The sequence below is a fragment of the Panulirus ornatus genome, chromosome 66 (assembly GCF_036320965.1).
Source record: "Panulirus ornatus isolate Po-2019 chromosome 66, ASM3632096v1, whole genome shotgun sequence".
Taxonomy (NCBI): domain Eukaryota; kingdom Metazoa; phylum Arthropoda; class Malacostraca; order Decapoda; family Palinuridae; genus Panulirus; species Panulirus ornatus.
Window position 1 is genome coordinate 8,076,197 of NC_092289.1, and position 16,867 is coordinate 8,093,063.

A 16,867-nucleotide genomic window follows, 5' to 3' on the forward strand; every position below is an offset into this window, starting at 1 on the left:
AGCAAATGGATTTGTATGTAGCAATTATGGATCTAGAGAAGGCATATGAGTGAGTTGATAGCGATGCTTCGTTGAAGGTATTAAGAGTATATGATGTGGGTTGTAAGCTGGTAGAAGTAGTGAAAAGTTTTTATTGAGGCTGTAAGGCATGTGTACGAGTAGGAAGAGAGTGTGCCTGATGTGTCCATGGTTGTTTGATTTGTTTATGAATGGTGTTGTTAAGGAGGTGAATGCAAGAGTTTTGGAGAGGGGTAAGTATGCAGTCTGTTGTGGATGAAAGGGCTTGGGATGTGAGTCAGTTGTTGTTCGCTGATGGTACAGCGCTGGTGGCTGATTCAGGTGAGAAACTGCAGAAGCTGGTGACTGAGTTTGGAAAAGTGTGTGAGAGGATAAAGTTGAGAGTAAATGTGAATAAGAGCAAGGTTATTAGGTTTAGTAGGGTTGAGGGACAAGTTGGTTGGTATGTATGTTTGAATGGAGATGAATTGGAGGAAGTGAAGTGTTTTAAGTATCTGAGAGTGGACTTAACAGGAAGTGGAACCATAGAAGCAGAAGTGTCACAAGATGGGGTCGGGGTCAAAGGTTCTGTCATGCATTGGTGCCAGAAACAGAAAAGAAAAGGCTTCATCCACTCATAAGTAATGTTCAGGAAGCACAGACTGTACATAACCAGTCCCCCACAGACCTTACCATCGTTTCCTTTGGCTGCTTCATACTCCATTTCTACCCACTAATATCTTGTCATCCCATTTGTTTAGCGTATCACTCATTCAGCCCCTCCTGTGCATATCTTTCACATTCCAGCATGTTCTGGCCCTGATTGCTCAAAATCTCATCCATCCTATTTTTGCATCTCTAAATCAGTCAAAATCAGTCAATCCCCCATCTCCTTGAGGTCTCCACTTCTGACACACGCATCCGGATACTTTTTAACCCATTCTTTCTCCCCATATGTCCTAACCATTTCATCACACCCTCTTCACCTCTTTACCAAACTTCTTATTACCATACATCCAAACCATTTCAACACCCCTTGTTTTCACTTTTGACAGTACTCTTCTTTTTACCATACCCATAACCTTTTGCACCCCTTTGCCACCATTATTACCACCACCTCTTCTGTTAACTTCCATCTCCTCTACCACCTATAGTACTACCCTTGCCACCAGCTCCTACCATTTATTTCCACCCCCACATCATTTGTTACCATGTTTACAACCAGCTGTGCTGCCACTTTTGGTATTCCTAACCTCCAACATTACTATCCTCTATGCCATCCCAGGTAGTGCCATCATTACAACTACCTGTGCAATGCCACTACCCCTGTTATCTCCTCTTGAGCCACACCCCTGCTCTTGCCATCACCCTGCAGTTACCTCTAACTTTCCTTTTGCCACACCTACATTTTCAGCTACCTGTACCATCTTATATGATACCACCATTACCATGATCACTTCAATTATCTGTGCCAATGCCTCTGCCATCATCTCTTCCACCATCCTCACTACCCCAGTTTTCAACTGCTACTACCACTGTAGTCATCCACTCATTTATAGCAGCACACCACCTTTACCACTCCAGCTAGACTGCCATCAACTCAGATATCCCCTTTGCTACTACCTTTACCATCACCTCATCCACTACCACTTTCCCAGTGCAGTTCTTAATCTCTGTAATGTACAGTCATGTAATTTCAAATTTCAAATACTGTTTTATATTGATTAGCATTAGAGTATTCTCCCATTACTACCAGTCACTCTGTTTCATGCTTTAGAACTAAATTTCTGATCAGAGGTTACAGTTGCTTATTATTTGATTTTCTAATCAGTGGTTACAAATGCTTATCGATTTTTTCTTTCATGTGTTTTTGCCATTGCCTTTATGAGTAAAGTGGTTACCAGAATTGGTGAATAAGCTATAGAGGAAAAATCCTTGCTTGGCTCCTTTCTGTTTCTTCTTTTGGAAAGTGATAAGGAGGGGAGCAGTTTCTTGCTCCCTGTCTTTGCCAATCTTGTTTGCCTTCAATGAAATGCAGAATGTATGCGAGCAATATTCCTTCTCCCTAGTCCCCAAGGATGTAACCTTTTTCCCATTTGATGTTTAAAACTCCTCTTCGTCTTATTCATCAGCATGCTTGGTGCTAGGGTTTACTTTTTTAACATTACTAGTATAGAGTCTGTGGTTCTTCCTTTGACATATATTTTTAACTATTTTCATGTAGGTAGAGCAAAGTGGCAATGTATTGCTCTTGTCCCAGTCAGTAATTTTTTTTTTTAATGTAACTGTTTTGTTTTTCAGGCAATGGAAGCATTGCAAGGGAAAGAACTAGGTGGTGCCAATATGGAGATTTCTTTAGCTAAACCTCCATCTGACAAAAAGAAGAAGGAAGAAGTTCTTCGAAATAGAGAGAAGCGACTAATGCAGATGCTCGCACAGAGAGGGTAAGTACAAGATTTGTAATGACTGTTACTTGTAATCTGCATGTTGACAAGAGCTGCCTTTATGCCTGTATTTTCAGTATGATGATGCCTATCATAGTACCAAGATGCACTCTGATACATTTTATTAGTGTCTTTCTGAAAGAGAAATTTAATTGTTCTTTCACAAAATGTTGTATTATAGAATCTTAGAAAGAAGCGGCCATAATTTATTTTTAGTGCTGTGAATGATATTGATTATATTATCATGTAGACCTATGCATTAAAGTATCACGGTAAAATATGGGACTTGCTTTCAACTTGAGAAAAATTGCAGTTCACCGATGCGTTGATCACTTTGTTCTTGTGATTTATCAATGGGTATCGTCTTGACCACTCATAAAAGTTTTCTTGGAAAGGGTTGATAAATGTTATCATTTTTTTCCGACTATCCTGTCTCGTCCCTTCCAACTCTATCCTTATGTGAATTGATAATGCAAGGAAAAAGAGTGGATGCTGTCCTTTACAAAGACATTTTGAAAATTAAATTACTGCTTTCTGCTCGATAAAAGTGGTACAAAAGATCATGGGGTAAACCAGACATGTAAATCAGAGAGTTCTTAGCAAACACCAAGCTGATGTAGTAGTAAATGGAACTCTGTCGGTGGCATGTAGATATGAGTGAATATTAACTAATCCATCCTATTGTATGAATGTGTTTCAGTTATAAGAATTTAGCATATTTATGTGTGTCAGATATCACTGACCTTAGCATGCATAAAACAGTGTGAATATTTGCAAAAGAGCATATATATTTGGTTAATTTGTTTATGGATAGGGTGGTTAGGGAGGTGAAAGCAAGAGTTTTGGAGAGGGGGCAAGTATGCAATCTGTTATGGATGAGAGGGCTTAGGAAGTGAGTCAGTTGTTGATTGCTGATGATACAGCACTGGTGGCTGTTTCGGGTGAGAAACTGAAGAAGTTGGTGACTGAGTTTGGTAAAGTGTGTGAGAAAAGAAAGCTGAGAGTAAATGTGATAAGAGCAAGGTTATTAGGTTCAGTAGAGTTGAGGGGCAAGTAAATTGGGAGGTAAGTTTGAGTGGAGAAAAACTGGAGGAAGTGAAGTGTTATAGATATGTGGGAGTGGATTTGGCAGCGGATGGAACCATGGAAATGGAAGTGAGTCACAGGGTGGGGGAGGGGGCGAAGGTTCTGGGAGCGTTGAAGAATGTGTGGAAGGTGAATGTTTCTCGGAGAGCAATAATGGGTTTGTTTGAAGGAATAGTGGTTCCAGCAATGTTATATTGTTGCGAGTCATGGGCTATATATAGGATTGTGAGGAGGAGGGTAGATGTGTTGGAAATGAGATGTTTGAGGACAGTATTTGGTGTGAGGTGGTTGATCGAGTAAGCACTGAAAGGGTAAGAGAGATGTGTGGTAATAAAAAGAGTGTGGTTGAGTGAGCAGAAGAGGGTGTTTTGAAACTGTTTGATCACATGGAGAGAATGAGTGAGGAAAGATTGACAAAGAGGATATATGAGCCAGAGGTAGAGGGAACGAGGAGAAGAGAATGAGTGAAGAAAGATTGACAAAGAGGATATATGAGTCAGAGGTAGAAGGAATGAGGAGAAGTGGGAGACCAAATTGGATGTGGAAAGATGGAGTGAAAAAAATTTCGAGCAATCAGGGCCTGAATATACAGGAGGGTGAAAGGCATGCAAGGAATAGAGTGAATTGGAACAATGTGGCATACCAGGCTCGACGTGCTGTCAGTGGATTGAACCAGGGCATGTGAAGCATCTTGAATAAAACATGGAAAGTTTTGTGGGGCCTGTATGTGGAAAGGTAGCTGTGGTTTCGGTGCATTACACATGACAGCTAGAGACTGAATGTGACAATGTGGCCTTTGTTGTCTTTTCTGGTGCTACCTCACATGCACACAGGGGAGGGGGTTGCCATTTCATGTGTGGCTGGGTGGCGATGGGAATGGATGAAGGCAGCAAGTATGAATATGTACATGTGTATATATATATATATCTTTGTATGTATATGTATGTATATGTTGAAATGTATAGGTTTGTATATGTGCATGTGTAGGTGTGTATGTGTATGCATGTATATGTAGGTGGGTTGGGCCATTCTTTCGCCTGTTTCCTTGTGCTACCTCGCTAACGCGGGAGACAGTGACAAAGTATGATAAATAAATAAAAATATACACATACATATATATTTCAACATATACATGTGTGTAGGTTTGCGGCAGGGGTGTGTGATGTCTCCATGGTTGTTTAATTTGTTTATGGATGGGGTTGTTAGGGAGGTAAATGCAAGAGTTTTGGAAAGAGGGGCAAGTATGAAGTCTGTTGGGGATGAGAGAGCTTGGGAAGTGAGTCAGTTGTTGTTCGCTGATGATACAGCGCTGGTGGCTGATTCATGTGAGAAACTGCAGAAGCTGGTGACTGAGTTTGGTAAAGTGTGTGAAAGAAGAAAGCTGAGAGTAAATGTGAATAAGAGCAAGGTTATTAGGTACAGTATAAGAGCAAGGTTATTAGGTACAGTAGGGTTGAGGGTCAAGTCAGTTGGGAGGTAAGTTTAAATGGAGAAAAACTGGAGGAAGTGAAGTGTTTTAGATATCTGGGAGTGGATTTGGCAGCGGATGGAACCATGGAAGCGGAAGTGAATCATAGGGTGGGGGAGGGGGGAAGTCAAGAACATTATTTCGGAAAGCAAAAATGGGTATGTTTGAAGGAATAGTAGTTCCAACAATGTTATATGGTTGCGAGGTGTGGGCTATGGATAGAGTTGTGCGCAGGAGGATGGATGTGTTGGAAATGAGATGTTTGAGGACAGTTATGTGGTGTGAGGTGGCTTGATCGAGTAAGTAATAATAGGGTAAGAGAGAGGTGTGGTAATAGAAAGAGTGTGGTTGAGAGAGCAGAAGAGGGTGTTTTGAAATGGTTTGGTCACATGGAGAGAATGAGTGAGGAAAGATTGACCAAGAGGATATACGTATCAGAGGTGGAGGGAACGAGGAGAAGTGGGAGACCAAATTGGAGGTGGAAAGATGGAGTGAAAAAGATTCTGAGTGATCGGGGCCTGAACATGCAGGAGGGTGAAAGACGTACAAGGAATAGAGTGAATTGGAACGATGTGGTATTCCGGGTTCGACATGCTTTCAATGGATTGAACCAGGGCATGTGAAGCATCTGAGGAAAACCATGGAAAGTTTTGTGGGGCCTGGGTGTGGGAAGGGAGCTGTGGTTTCAGTGCATTATTACATGACAGCTAGAGACTGAGTGTGAATGAATGTGGCCTTTCTTGTCTTTTCCTAGCGCTACCTCGCACACATGAGGGGGGAGGGAGTTGTTATTTCATGTGTGGCGAGGTGGCGATGGGAATGAATAAAGGCAGACAGTATGAATTAAGTACATGTGTATATATGTATATGTCTGTGTGTGTATATATATGTATACGTTGAGATGTATAGGATGTATATTTGCATGTGTGGACGTGTATGTATATACATGTGTATGTGGGTAGGTTGGGCCATTCTTTCGTCTGTTTCCTTGCGCTACCTTGCTAACGCGGGAGACAGCAACAGGGCGAAATAGAAATATAAACATATGCATACATATATATTCATGTACATATTCATACTTGCTTGCCTTCATCCATTCCCGGCCCCACTTAACCCCCCAGGAAATAGCATTGCCACCTCCTGCGTCAGCGAGGTAGTGCTAGGAAAACAGACAAAAAATGGCCACATTCATTCACACTCAGTCTCTAGCTGTCATGTGTAATGCACCAAAACCACAGCTCCCTATCCACATCCAGGCACCACAGACCTCTCCGTGGTTTACCGCAGGCGTTTCGCATACCTTGGTTTAGTTCATTTACAGCATCTTGACCCCATTATACCACATTGTTCCGACTTGCTCTGTTCCTTACAAGCCTCTCACCCTCCTGCATGTTTAGGACCAGATCACTTAAAATCTTTTTAACTCCATCCTTCCACTTCCAGTTTGGTTTCTTGCTTCTCCTTGTTCCCTCCACCCCTGACACCTGTTCCCTCCACCCCTATGTACATTCCTATCTCAATCCCATACCTAGCTACCATATGATATTATTGGATAAAGGTGTGTGTTTGAATTACAAAGGCATAAGTTTGTTGAATATTCCTGGAAAATTGTATGGGAGGGTATTGTTTGAAGGGGGTGAAGGTATGTACAGAGCATCAGATTGGGGAGGAGCAGTGTGGTTTCAGATGTGGTAGAGGATGTGTGGATCAGGTGTTTGTGTAGAAGAATGTATATAAGAAATACTTAAAAAACAGATGGATTTGTATGTGGCATTTATACACCTGGAGAAGGTATATGATAGGGTTGAAAGAGATGTTTTGTGGAAGGTCTTAAGAGCATATAGTGTGAGAGGTAAGCTGCTAGAAGCAGTGAAGAGTTTTTATCAAGGGTGTAAGGCATGTGTACGAGTAGGAAGAGAGGAGAGTAATTAGTTCCCTGTGAAGGTCGGTCTGTGGCAGGGGTGTTTGATGCCCCCATGGTTGTTTGATTTGTTTATGGATGGGATGGTTAGGGAGGAAAATGCAAGAGTTTTGGAGAGAGGGAGGACTATACAGTCTGTTTGGATACAAGGGACTGGGAAGTGAGTCAGTTGTTGTTTGCCAATGATACAGCACTTGTTGCTGATTCAAGTGAGAAACTGTATAAGTTGGTGACTGAGTTTGGAAAAGTGTGAGAGAGGAGAAAGTTAAGAGTAAATGTGAATAATAGCAAGCTTATAAGGTTTAGCTGGTTGAGGGATAAGTTAGTTGGGACGTGGGCTTGAAGGAGAAAATTTGGAGTAACTGAAGTGTTTTAGATATCTGGGTGTGGACTTAGCAGCAGTTGGAACCAAAGAAGTGGAAGGAGTCTTCGGGTGGGGTATGGGGCGAAGGTTCTGGGAGCGATGAAGAATGTGTGGAAAGAGAAAACATTATCTTGGAGAGAAAAATGGGTATATTTGAAGGACAGATGTTCCAATAGTATTATATAGTTGCAAGGCAATGGCTATAGGGTTGTGTGGAGGAGGGTGGGTGTTGGAAGTGAAAGTTTGAGGACAATGTGTGGTGTGAGGTAGCTTGATCGAGTAAGTAATGAAAGGGTGAGAGAGATGTGTGGTAATAAAAAGAGTGTATTTGAGAGAGCAGTAAAGAGTGTGTTAAAATGGTTTGGTCACATAAAGAGGATGAGTGAGGAAAGGTTGACAAAGAAGATATATGTGTCAGAGATGGAGGGAACAAGTAGGAGGAGGAGGAAGACCAAATTGGAGGTGGAAGGATGGATTGAAAATGGTTTTAAGTGATCAAGGCCTGAACATGCAGGAGAATGAGAGGCATGCAAGGAATGAGTGAATTGGAGTGATGTGGTATACTTGAGACAACATGCTGTCAGTGGACTGTCCCAGGGCATGCGAAACGTCTGGGATAAACCATGGAAAGGTCTGTGGGGCCTGGACGTAGATAGGGAGCTGTGGTTTCAGTGCATTACACATGACAGTTAGACACTGAGTGTGAGCGAATGTGGCCTTTTTTGCCTGTTTTCCTAGCGCTACTTCACTGATGCAGGGGGTAGCGATGCTGTTTCCTGTGGGGTATGGTGGTGCCAAGAATGGATGAAGGCAAGCAAGTATGAATATTTATATGTCTATATACATATGTATGTATAGATGTTGATGTATATATATGTATCCCTGGGGATAGGGGAGAAAGAATACTTCCCACGTATTCCCTGCGTTTTGTAGAAGGCGACTAAGAGGGAAGGGAGTGGGTGGCTGGAAATCCTCCCCTCTCGTTTTTTTTTTTCATTTTCCAAAAGAAGGAACAGAAAAGGGGGCCAGGTGAGGATATTCCCTCAAAGGCCCAGTCCTCTACTCTTAACGCTACCTCGCTATCGCAGGAAATAGCGAATAGTATGAAAGAAAGAAAAGATATATATATGTATGTGTACGTGGGAGTAGGGTGCTGGAAATTCTCCCCTCCTGTTCTACTTTTCCTAAAGAAAGAACAGAGATATGGGCCAAGTGAGGATTTTTCCTTATGAGGCTGAGTCATCTACTCTTGATGCTACCTCACAAATACAGGAAATTGTGAATAAGTTTGTAAAATAATAAAAAGAGTGTGGTTGAGAGAGCAGAAGATGATGTGTTGAAATGGTTTGGACACATGGAGAGAATGAGTGAGGAAAGATTGACAAAGAGGATATATGTGTCAGAGGTGGAGGGAACAAGGAGAAGCGGGAGACCAAACTGGAGGTGGAAGGGTGGAGTGAAAAAGATTTTTAGTGATCGGGGCATGAACATGCAGGAGGGTGAAAGGCATGCAAGGAATACAGAGATTGGAACGATGTGGTAAACCAGAGGTGGAGGTGAAGGTGGAGATTTGTAGAGGTTTCCGGAAAAGAAGAGAGAATGTTTGGTTGAAGAGAGTTGTGACAGTAAGTGATCCTGGAAAAGACATTTGTGTGAGGAAGTACCAGGAGAGATTGAGTGTAGAATGGCAAAAGGTGAGAGCAAATGACGTGAGAAGAGTGGGTGAGGAATGGGATGTATTTATGGAAGCAATAATGGCTTGCACAAAAGATGCATGTGACATGAGAAAGGTGGGAAATGGGCAGATAAGAAAGGGTAGTGAGTGATGGGATGTAGAAGTAAGGTTGTTAGTGAAAGAGAAGAGAGAAAGGTGTATGGGTGATACTTGCAGGGAAATAGTACAGATGACTGGGAGATGTATAAAAGAAAGTGGCAGCAGGTCAAGAGAAAGGTGCAAGAGTTGAAAAGAGGGCAAATGAGAGTTAGAGTGAGAGAGTATCATTGAATTTTAGGGAGAATAAAAAGCCGGCAAGGCAGCTGGTTTAGATGGTATTGCAGTGTAATTTATTTTAAAAGGGGATGACTGTATTGTTGACTGGTTGGTAAGGTTATTTAATGTGTGTATGACTCATGGGGAAGAGCAGTGTGGTTTCAGAAGTGGTAGAGGATGTGTGGATCAGGTGTTTGCTTTGAAGGATGTATGTGAGAAATACTTAGAAAAGCAAATGGATTTGTATGTAGCATTTATGGATCTGGAGAAGGCATATGATAGAGTTGATAGAGATGCTCTGTGGAAGGTATTAAGAATATATGGTGTGGGAGGCAAGTTGTTAGAAGCAGTGAAAAGTTTTTATCGAGGATGTAAGGCATGTATACGTGTAGGAAGAGAGGAAAGTGATTGGTTCTCAGTGAATGTAGGTTTGCGGCAGGGGTGTGTGATGTCTCCATGGTTGTTTAATTTGTTTATGGATGGGGTTGTTAGGGAGGTAAATGCAAGAGTTTTGGAAAGAGGGGCAAGTATGAAGTCTGTTGGGGATGAGAGAGCTTGGGAAGTGAGTCAGTTGTTGTTCGCTGATGATACAGCGCTGGTGGCTGATTCATGTGAGAAACTGCAGAAGCTGGTGACTGAGTTTGGTAAAGTGTGTGAAAGAAGAAATTTAAGAGTAAATGTGAAGAAGAGCAAGGTAATTAGGTACAGTAGGGTTGAGGGTCAAGTCATTTGGGAGGTAAGTTTAAATGGAGAAAAACTGGAGGAAGTAAAGTGTTTTAGATATCTGGGAGTGGATCTGGCAGCGGATGGAACCATGGAAGCAGAAGTGAATCATAGGATGGGGGAGGAGGCGAAAATCCTGGGAGCGTTGAAGAATGTGTGGAAGTCGAGAACATTATCTCGGAAAGCAAAAATGGGTATGTTTGAAGGAATAGTGGTTCCAACAATGTTGTATGGTTGGAGGCATGGGCTATGGATAGAGTTGTGCGCAGGAGGATGGATGTGCTGGAAATGAGATGTTTGAGGACAATGTGTGGTGTGAGGTGGTTTGATCGAGTAAGTTACGTAAGGGTAAGAAAGATGTGTGGAAATAAAAAGTGTGTGGTTGAGAGAGCAGAAGAGGGTGTTTTGAAATGGTTTGGTCACATGGAGAGAATGAGTGAGGAAAGATTGACCAAGAGGATATATGTGTTGGAGGTGGAGGGAACGAGGAGAAGTGGGAGACCAAATTTTAGGTGGAAAGATGGAGTGAAAAAGATTTTGTGTGATCAGGGCCTGAACATGCAGGAGGATGAGAGGCGGGCAAGGAATAGAGTGAATTGGATCGATGTGGTATACCGGGGTTGACGTGCTGTCAGTGGATTGAATCAGGGCATGTGAAGCGTCTGGGGTAAACCATGGAAAGCTGTGTAGGTATGTATATTTGCGTGTGTGGACGTATGTATATACATGTGTAGGGGGGGTGGGTTGGGCCATTTCTTTCGTCTATTTCCTTGCGCTACCTTGCAAACGCGGGAGACAAAAAAAAAAAAAAAAAAAAAAGAGACTCATGGTGAGGTGCCTGAGGATTGGCTGAATGTTTGCATGCTGCCATTGTACAAAGGTAAAGGTGATAAGTGAGTTCTCAAATTACAGAGGTATAAGTTTGTTGAGTATTCCTGGGAAATTATATGAGAGGGTATTCATGAGAGGGTGAAGGCATGTACAGAGCATCAGATTATGGAAGAGTATTGTTGTTTCAGAAGTGGTAGAGGATGTGTGGATCAGGTGTTTGCTTTGAAGAATGTATGTGAGAAATACTTAGAAAAGCAAATGGATTTGTATGTAGCATTTATGGATCTGCAGAAGTCATATGATGGAGTTGATAGAGATGCTCTGTGGAAGGTATTAAGAATATATGGTGTGGGAGGCAAGTTGTTAGAAGCAGTGAAAAGTTTTTATCGAGGATGTAAGGCATGTATACGTGTAGGAAGAGAGGAAAGTGACTGGTTCTCAGTGAATGTTGGTTTGCGGCAGGGGTGTGTGATGTCTCCATGGTTGTTTAATTTGTTTATGGATGGAGTTGTTAGGGAGGTAAATGCAAGAGTTTTGGAAAGAGGGGCAAGTATGAAGTCTGTTGTGGATGAGAGAGCTTGGGAAGTGAGTCAGTTGTTGTTCGCTGATGATACAGCGCTGTTGGCTGATTCATGTGAGAAACTGCAGAAGCTGGTGACTGAGTTTGGTAAAGTGTGTGAAAGAAGAAAGTTAAGAGTAAATGTGAATAAGAGCAAGGTAATTAGGTACAGTAGGGTTGAGGGTCAAATCAATTGGGAGGTAAGTTTGAATGGAGAAAAACTGGAGGAAGTAAAGTGTTTTAGATGTCTGGGAGTGGATTTGGCAGCGGATGGAACCTTGGAAGCAGAAATGAATCATAGGATGGGGGAGGGGGCAAAAGTTCTGGGAGCGTTGAAGAATGTTTGGAAGTTAAGAACATTATCTCAGAAAGCAAAAATGGGTATGTTTAAAGGAATAGTGGTTCCAACAATGTTTTATGGTTGCGAGGCATGGGCTGTAGATAGAGTTGTGTGGAGGAGGGTGGATGTGCTGGAAATGAGATGTTTGAGGATAGTATGTGGTGTGAGGTGGTTTGATCGAGTAAGTAATAATAGGGTAAGAGAGACGTGTGGTAATAAAAAGAGTGTGGTTGAGAGAGCAGAAGAGGGTGTTTTGAAATGGTTTGGTCACATGGAGAGAATGAGTGAGGAAAGATTGACCAAGAGGATATATGTGTCGGAGGTGGAGGGAACGAGGAGAAGTGGGAGACCAAATTTTAGGTGGAAAGATGGAGTGAAAAAGATTTTTAGTGATTGAGGCCTGAACATGCAGGAGGATGAAAGGCGTGCACAGAATAGAGCAAATTGGAATGATGTGGTATACCGTGGTCGACGTGCTGTCAATGGATTGAACCAGGACATGTGAAGCATCTGGGGTAAACCATGGAAAGTTGTGTGGGGCCTGGATGTGGAAAGGGAGCTGTGGTTTTGGTGCATTATTACATGACAGCTAGAGACTGAGTGTGAACGAATGTAGCCATTGTTGTCTTTCCTAGCGCTACCTCGCACACATGCGGGGGGGGGGTGCTATTTCATGTGTGGCGGGGTGGCCATGGGAATGAATAAAGGCAGACAGTATGAAGTATGTACATGTGTATGTATGTATATGTCTGTGTGTGTATATATATGTATATGTTGAGATGTATAGGTATGTATATTTGTGTGTGTGGACGTGTATGTATATACATGTGTATGTGGGTGTGTTGGGCCATTCTTTTATCTGTTTCCTTGCGCTACCTCGCTAACGCGGGAGACAGCGATAAAGTAAAATGAAATAAATGAATAAAAAAGATGTTTTGGAAGGGGGTAAATAACTCGCATAAGACGAGAGCGAATGGGAACAACGGTGAAGTGTGCAAGTGGGAAGGTAATAGCAAGTAATGATGAAGTGAGAAGATGGAGTGAGTATTTTGTAGGTTTGTTGAATATGTTCGATAGAGTGGCAAATATAGGGTGTTTTGGTCGGGTTGATGTGTGAAGTGAGAGGGTCAGGGAGAATGGTTTGGTAAAGAGAGGAGAGGTAGTGAAAGCTTTGCAGAAGGTGAAAGCTGGCTAGGTGGCAGGTTTGGATGGTATTGCAGTGGAATTTATTTAAAAAAGGGGTGACAGTGTTGTTGATTGGTTGGTAAGGATATTTAATGTATGTATGGATCATGGTGGAATGCATGCATAGTGTCATTGTATGAAGGCAAATGGGATGAAGGTGAGTGCTTAAATTACAGAGGCATAAGTTTGTCAAGTATTCCTGGGAAATTGTATGGGAGGGTATTGATTGAGAGAGTGAAGGCATGTACAGAGCATCAGACTGGGGAAGAACAGTCTAGTTTCTGAAGTGGTAGAGGATGTGTGGATCAGGCGTTTGCTTTGAAGAATGTATGTGAGAAATAATTTGAAAAACAGATGGATTTGTATGTAGCATTTATGGATGTGGAGAGGCATATGATAGAGTTGATATAGATGCTTTCTGGAAGATTTTAAGAGTAAATAGTGTGGGAGTTAAGCTGCTAGAAGCAGTGCAAAGTTTTTACCAAGGGTATAAGGCATGTGTACAAGTAGGAAGAGAGATATTGATGGGTTCCCAGTAAATGTTGGTTTGCAGCAGGGGTGTTTGATGATCCCATTGGTTGTTTAATTTGTTTATGGATGGGGTGGTTGGGAAGGTAAATGTAAGAGTTTTGGAGAGAGGGGTGAGGAAGTAGTGTGTTGGGGATGAGAGGGCCTGGGAAGTGAGTCAGTTGTTGTTCGCTGAATATACATCTGTAGTGGCTGATTCGTGTGAGAAACTGTAGAGGTTGGTGACTGAGTTTGTTAAAGTGTGTGAAAGGAGAACGTTTAGAGTAAATGTGAATAAAAGCAAGGTTATTAGTTTCAGTAGGGTTGAGGGACAAGTTAATTGGGAGGTAAGTTTGAATGAGAAAAACTGAAGGAAGTGAAGAGCTTTAGATATCTGGGAGTGGACTTAGCAGCAGTTGGAACCATGGAAGCGGATGTTGGTCATAGGGTGGGGGAGGGGGCGAAGGTTCTGGGAGCAGTGAAGAATGTGTGGAGGGAGAGAACATTATCTTGGAGGGCAGAAGTGGGTATGTTTGAAGGAATAGTAGTTCCAACAATGTTATATGGTTGCAAGGCATGGGCTATATATAGGGTTGTATGTAGGAGGGTGGCTGTGTTGGAAAATGAAGTGTTTGAGGACAATATGTGGTGTGAGGTGTTTTGATTAAGTAATGAAAGTGTAAGAGAGATGTGTGGTAATAAAAAGAGTGTGGTTGAGAGAGCAGAATAGGGTGTGTTGAAGTGATTCAGGCATATGGAGAGAATGAGTGAGAAACGATTGACAAAGAGGATATTTGTGTTAGAGGTGAAGGGAACAGTGAGAAGTGGGAGACCTCATTGGAGTTGGAAGAATAGAGTGAAAAAGATTTTGAGCGATTGGGGCCTGAACATGCAAGAGGGTGAAACGTGTGCAAGGAATAGAGCGAATTGGAACGGTGTGGTATATCAGGGTCAACGTACTGTCAGTGATTGAACCAGGGCATTTGAAGCGTCTGAGGCAAACCATGGAAAGTTTTGTAGGGCATGGATGTGGAAGGGGAGCTGTGGTTTTGGTGCATAACACATGACAGCTAGAGAGTGAGTGTGAACGAATGTGGCCTTTTTTTGTCTTTTCCTAGTGCTACCTCGCAGGGTGGGTGGGTGGGTGGGTGTGTGTGTGCGTGTGCTGTTTCATATGTGGTGGGGTGGCGACGGGAATGGATGAAGGCAGCAAGTATGAATATTTACATGTATATATGTGTATGTTTGTATAGGTTTGAGAGTGTGGGAGTGTTTACCTATATACATGTGTATGTGGGTGGGTTGGGTCATTCTTTCACCTTTTCCTTGCTCTACTTTGCTAACACGGGAGACATAGATTAAGTATAGTAAAAAAAAAAAGAAAAAAAAATTTTTTTTTATAGTAAGTCGCTGTCTCCCGTGTTAGTGAGGTAGCGCAAGGAAACATGAAAGATTGGCCCAACCCACCCGCATACACATGCATATACATAAACACCCCTACAGTCATGTATACATGCCTATACATTTCAACATACACATACATATACATACACAGACATATACATGTATACACATGTACATATTCATACTTAATGCCTTCATCCATTCCCGTTACCACCCCACCACACACAAAATAGCACCCCTCTCCCCACGTGCGCTTGAGGTAGCGCTAGGAAAAGACAACAAAGGCCACATTCATTCACACTGTGTCTAGCTGTCATGTGTAATGCATTGAAACCTTAGCTCCCATTCCACATACAGGTCCCACAAAACTTTCCATGGTCTAGTGTCTAGCTGTCATGTGTAATGCATCGAAACCTTAGCTCCCTTTCCACATACAGGCCCCACAAAACTTTCCATGGTCTACCCCAGACACTTCACACACCCTGGTTCAATCTATTGACAGCACGTCAATCCCGGTTTACCACATCATTCCAGTTTGCTCTATTCCTTGCACGCCTTTCGCCCTCCAGTATGTTCAGGCCCCGATCGCTCAAAATCTTTTTCACTCCATCCTTCCATATCCAATTTGGTCTACCACTTCTCATTCCCTCCACATCTGACACATATCCTTTCTGTCAATCTTTCCTCACTCATTCTCTCCTTGTAACCAAACTGTTTCAGTACACCCTCTTCTGCTCTCTCAATCACACTCTTTTTATTACAACACGTCTCTCTTACCCTTTCATTACTTACTTGATCAAACCACCTCACACCATATATTGTCCTCAAACATTTCATTTCCAACAGATCCACCCTCCTCCACACAACCTTATCTGTATAGCCCATGCCTCACAACCATGTAACATTGTTGGAACCACTGTTCCTTCAGACATACCCATTTTTGCTCTCTCAGATAACTTTTTCACCTTACACACATTCTTTAATGCTCCCAAAACCTTCATCCCCTCCCCCACCCTGTGACTCAATTCTGCTTCCATGGTTCCATCTGCAGCTAAATCCACTCCCAGTTACCTAAAACACTTCACTTCCTCTAGTTTTTCTCTATTCAAACTTAAGTCCCAATTTACTTGTCGCTCAACCCTACTGAACCTAATAACCTTGCTCTTATTCACATTTACTCTCAGCTTTCTTCTTTCACTCACTTTACCAAACTCAGTCACCAACTTCTGCTGTTTCTCACCCGAATCAGCCACAAGCATTGTATCATCAGCAAACAAAAACTGACTCGCTTCCCAAGCCCTCTCATCCACAGCAGACTGCATACTTGCCCCTCTCTCCAAAACTCTTGCATTCACCTCCCTAACAACCCCATCCATAAACAAATTAAAAAATCATGGAGGCATCACGCACCCCTACCACAAACCGACATTCACTGGGAACCAATTACTTTCCTCATCCTACTCGTACACATGCCATACCTCCTTGATAAAAACTTTTCACTGCTTCTAGCAACTTACCTCCCACACCATATACTCTTAATACCTTCCACAGAGCATCTCTATAAACTCTCATATGCCTTCTCCATATCCATAAATGCTACATACAAATCCATTTGTTTTTCTAAGTATTTCTCACATATATTCTTCATAGCAAATACCTGATCCACACATCCTCTACCACTTCTGAAAACACACTGCCCTTCCCCAATCTGAAGTTCTGTACATGCCTTTACCCTCTCAATCAATACACTCCCATATAATTTTCCAGGAATTCTCAACAAACTCATACCTTTGTGATTTGAACACTCACCTTCATATACATACACACACCTTGACATTGCATTATGCACTGGGAGCTAGTGGATGAATATAAACAATTCTCTAGTTTTATTTATATACAGTTTTGATAAGTGATTGTCTTCCCTTTCCTCTTCATACATTCTTGAAAGTGTGAAGGCACCGATTTTGCCTAGTTCTTGAGAAGCTGTGAGTCTAGATTTTGCCACTTCATGAATGGCCGCCTCAAGCTTGGGGACATTGCTGATATCC

The 16,867-nt window shown here is 42.3% G+C and overlaps 1 protein-coding gene across 22 annotated transcripts in view; it reads left to right on the top strand.

Moving 5' to 3' along the window:
* The window catches only part of LOC139746769 (heterogeneous nuclear ribonucleoprotein R-like), a 559,781-nt gene that overhangs the window by 448,148 nt on the left and 94,766 nt on the right, over nucleotides 1–16,867 (top strand). For all 22 annotated transcript variants that reach the window (XM_071658282.1, XM_071658287.1, XM_071658290.1 and 19 more), the window contains one exon: nucleotides 2,299–2,441. In XM_071658282.1, the coding sequence (XP_071514383.1) occupies nucleotides 2,299–2,441 (143 nt within the window). The remainder of the gene's footprint in view (nucleotides 1–2,298; nucleotides 2,442–16,867) is intronic.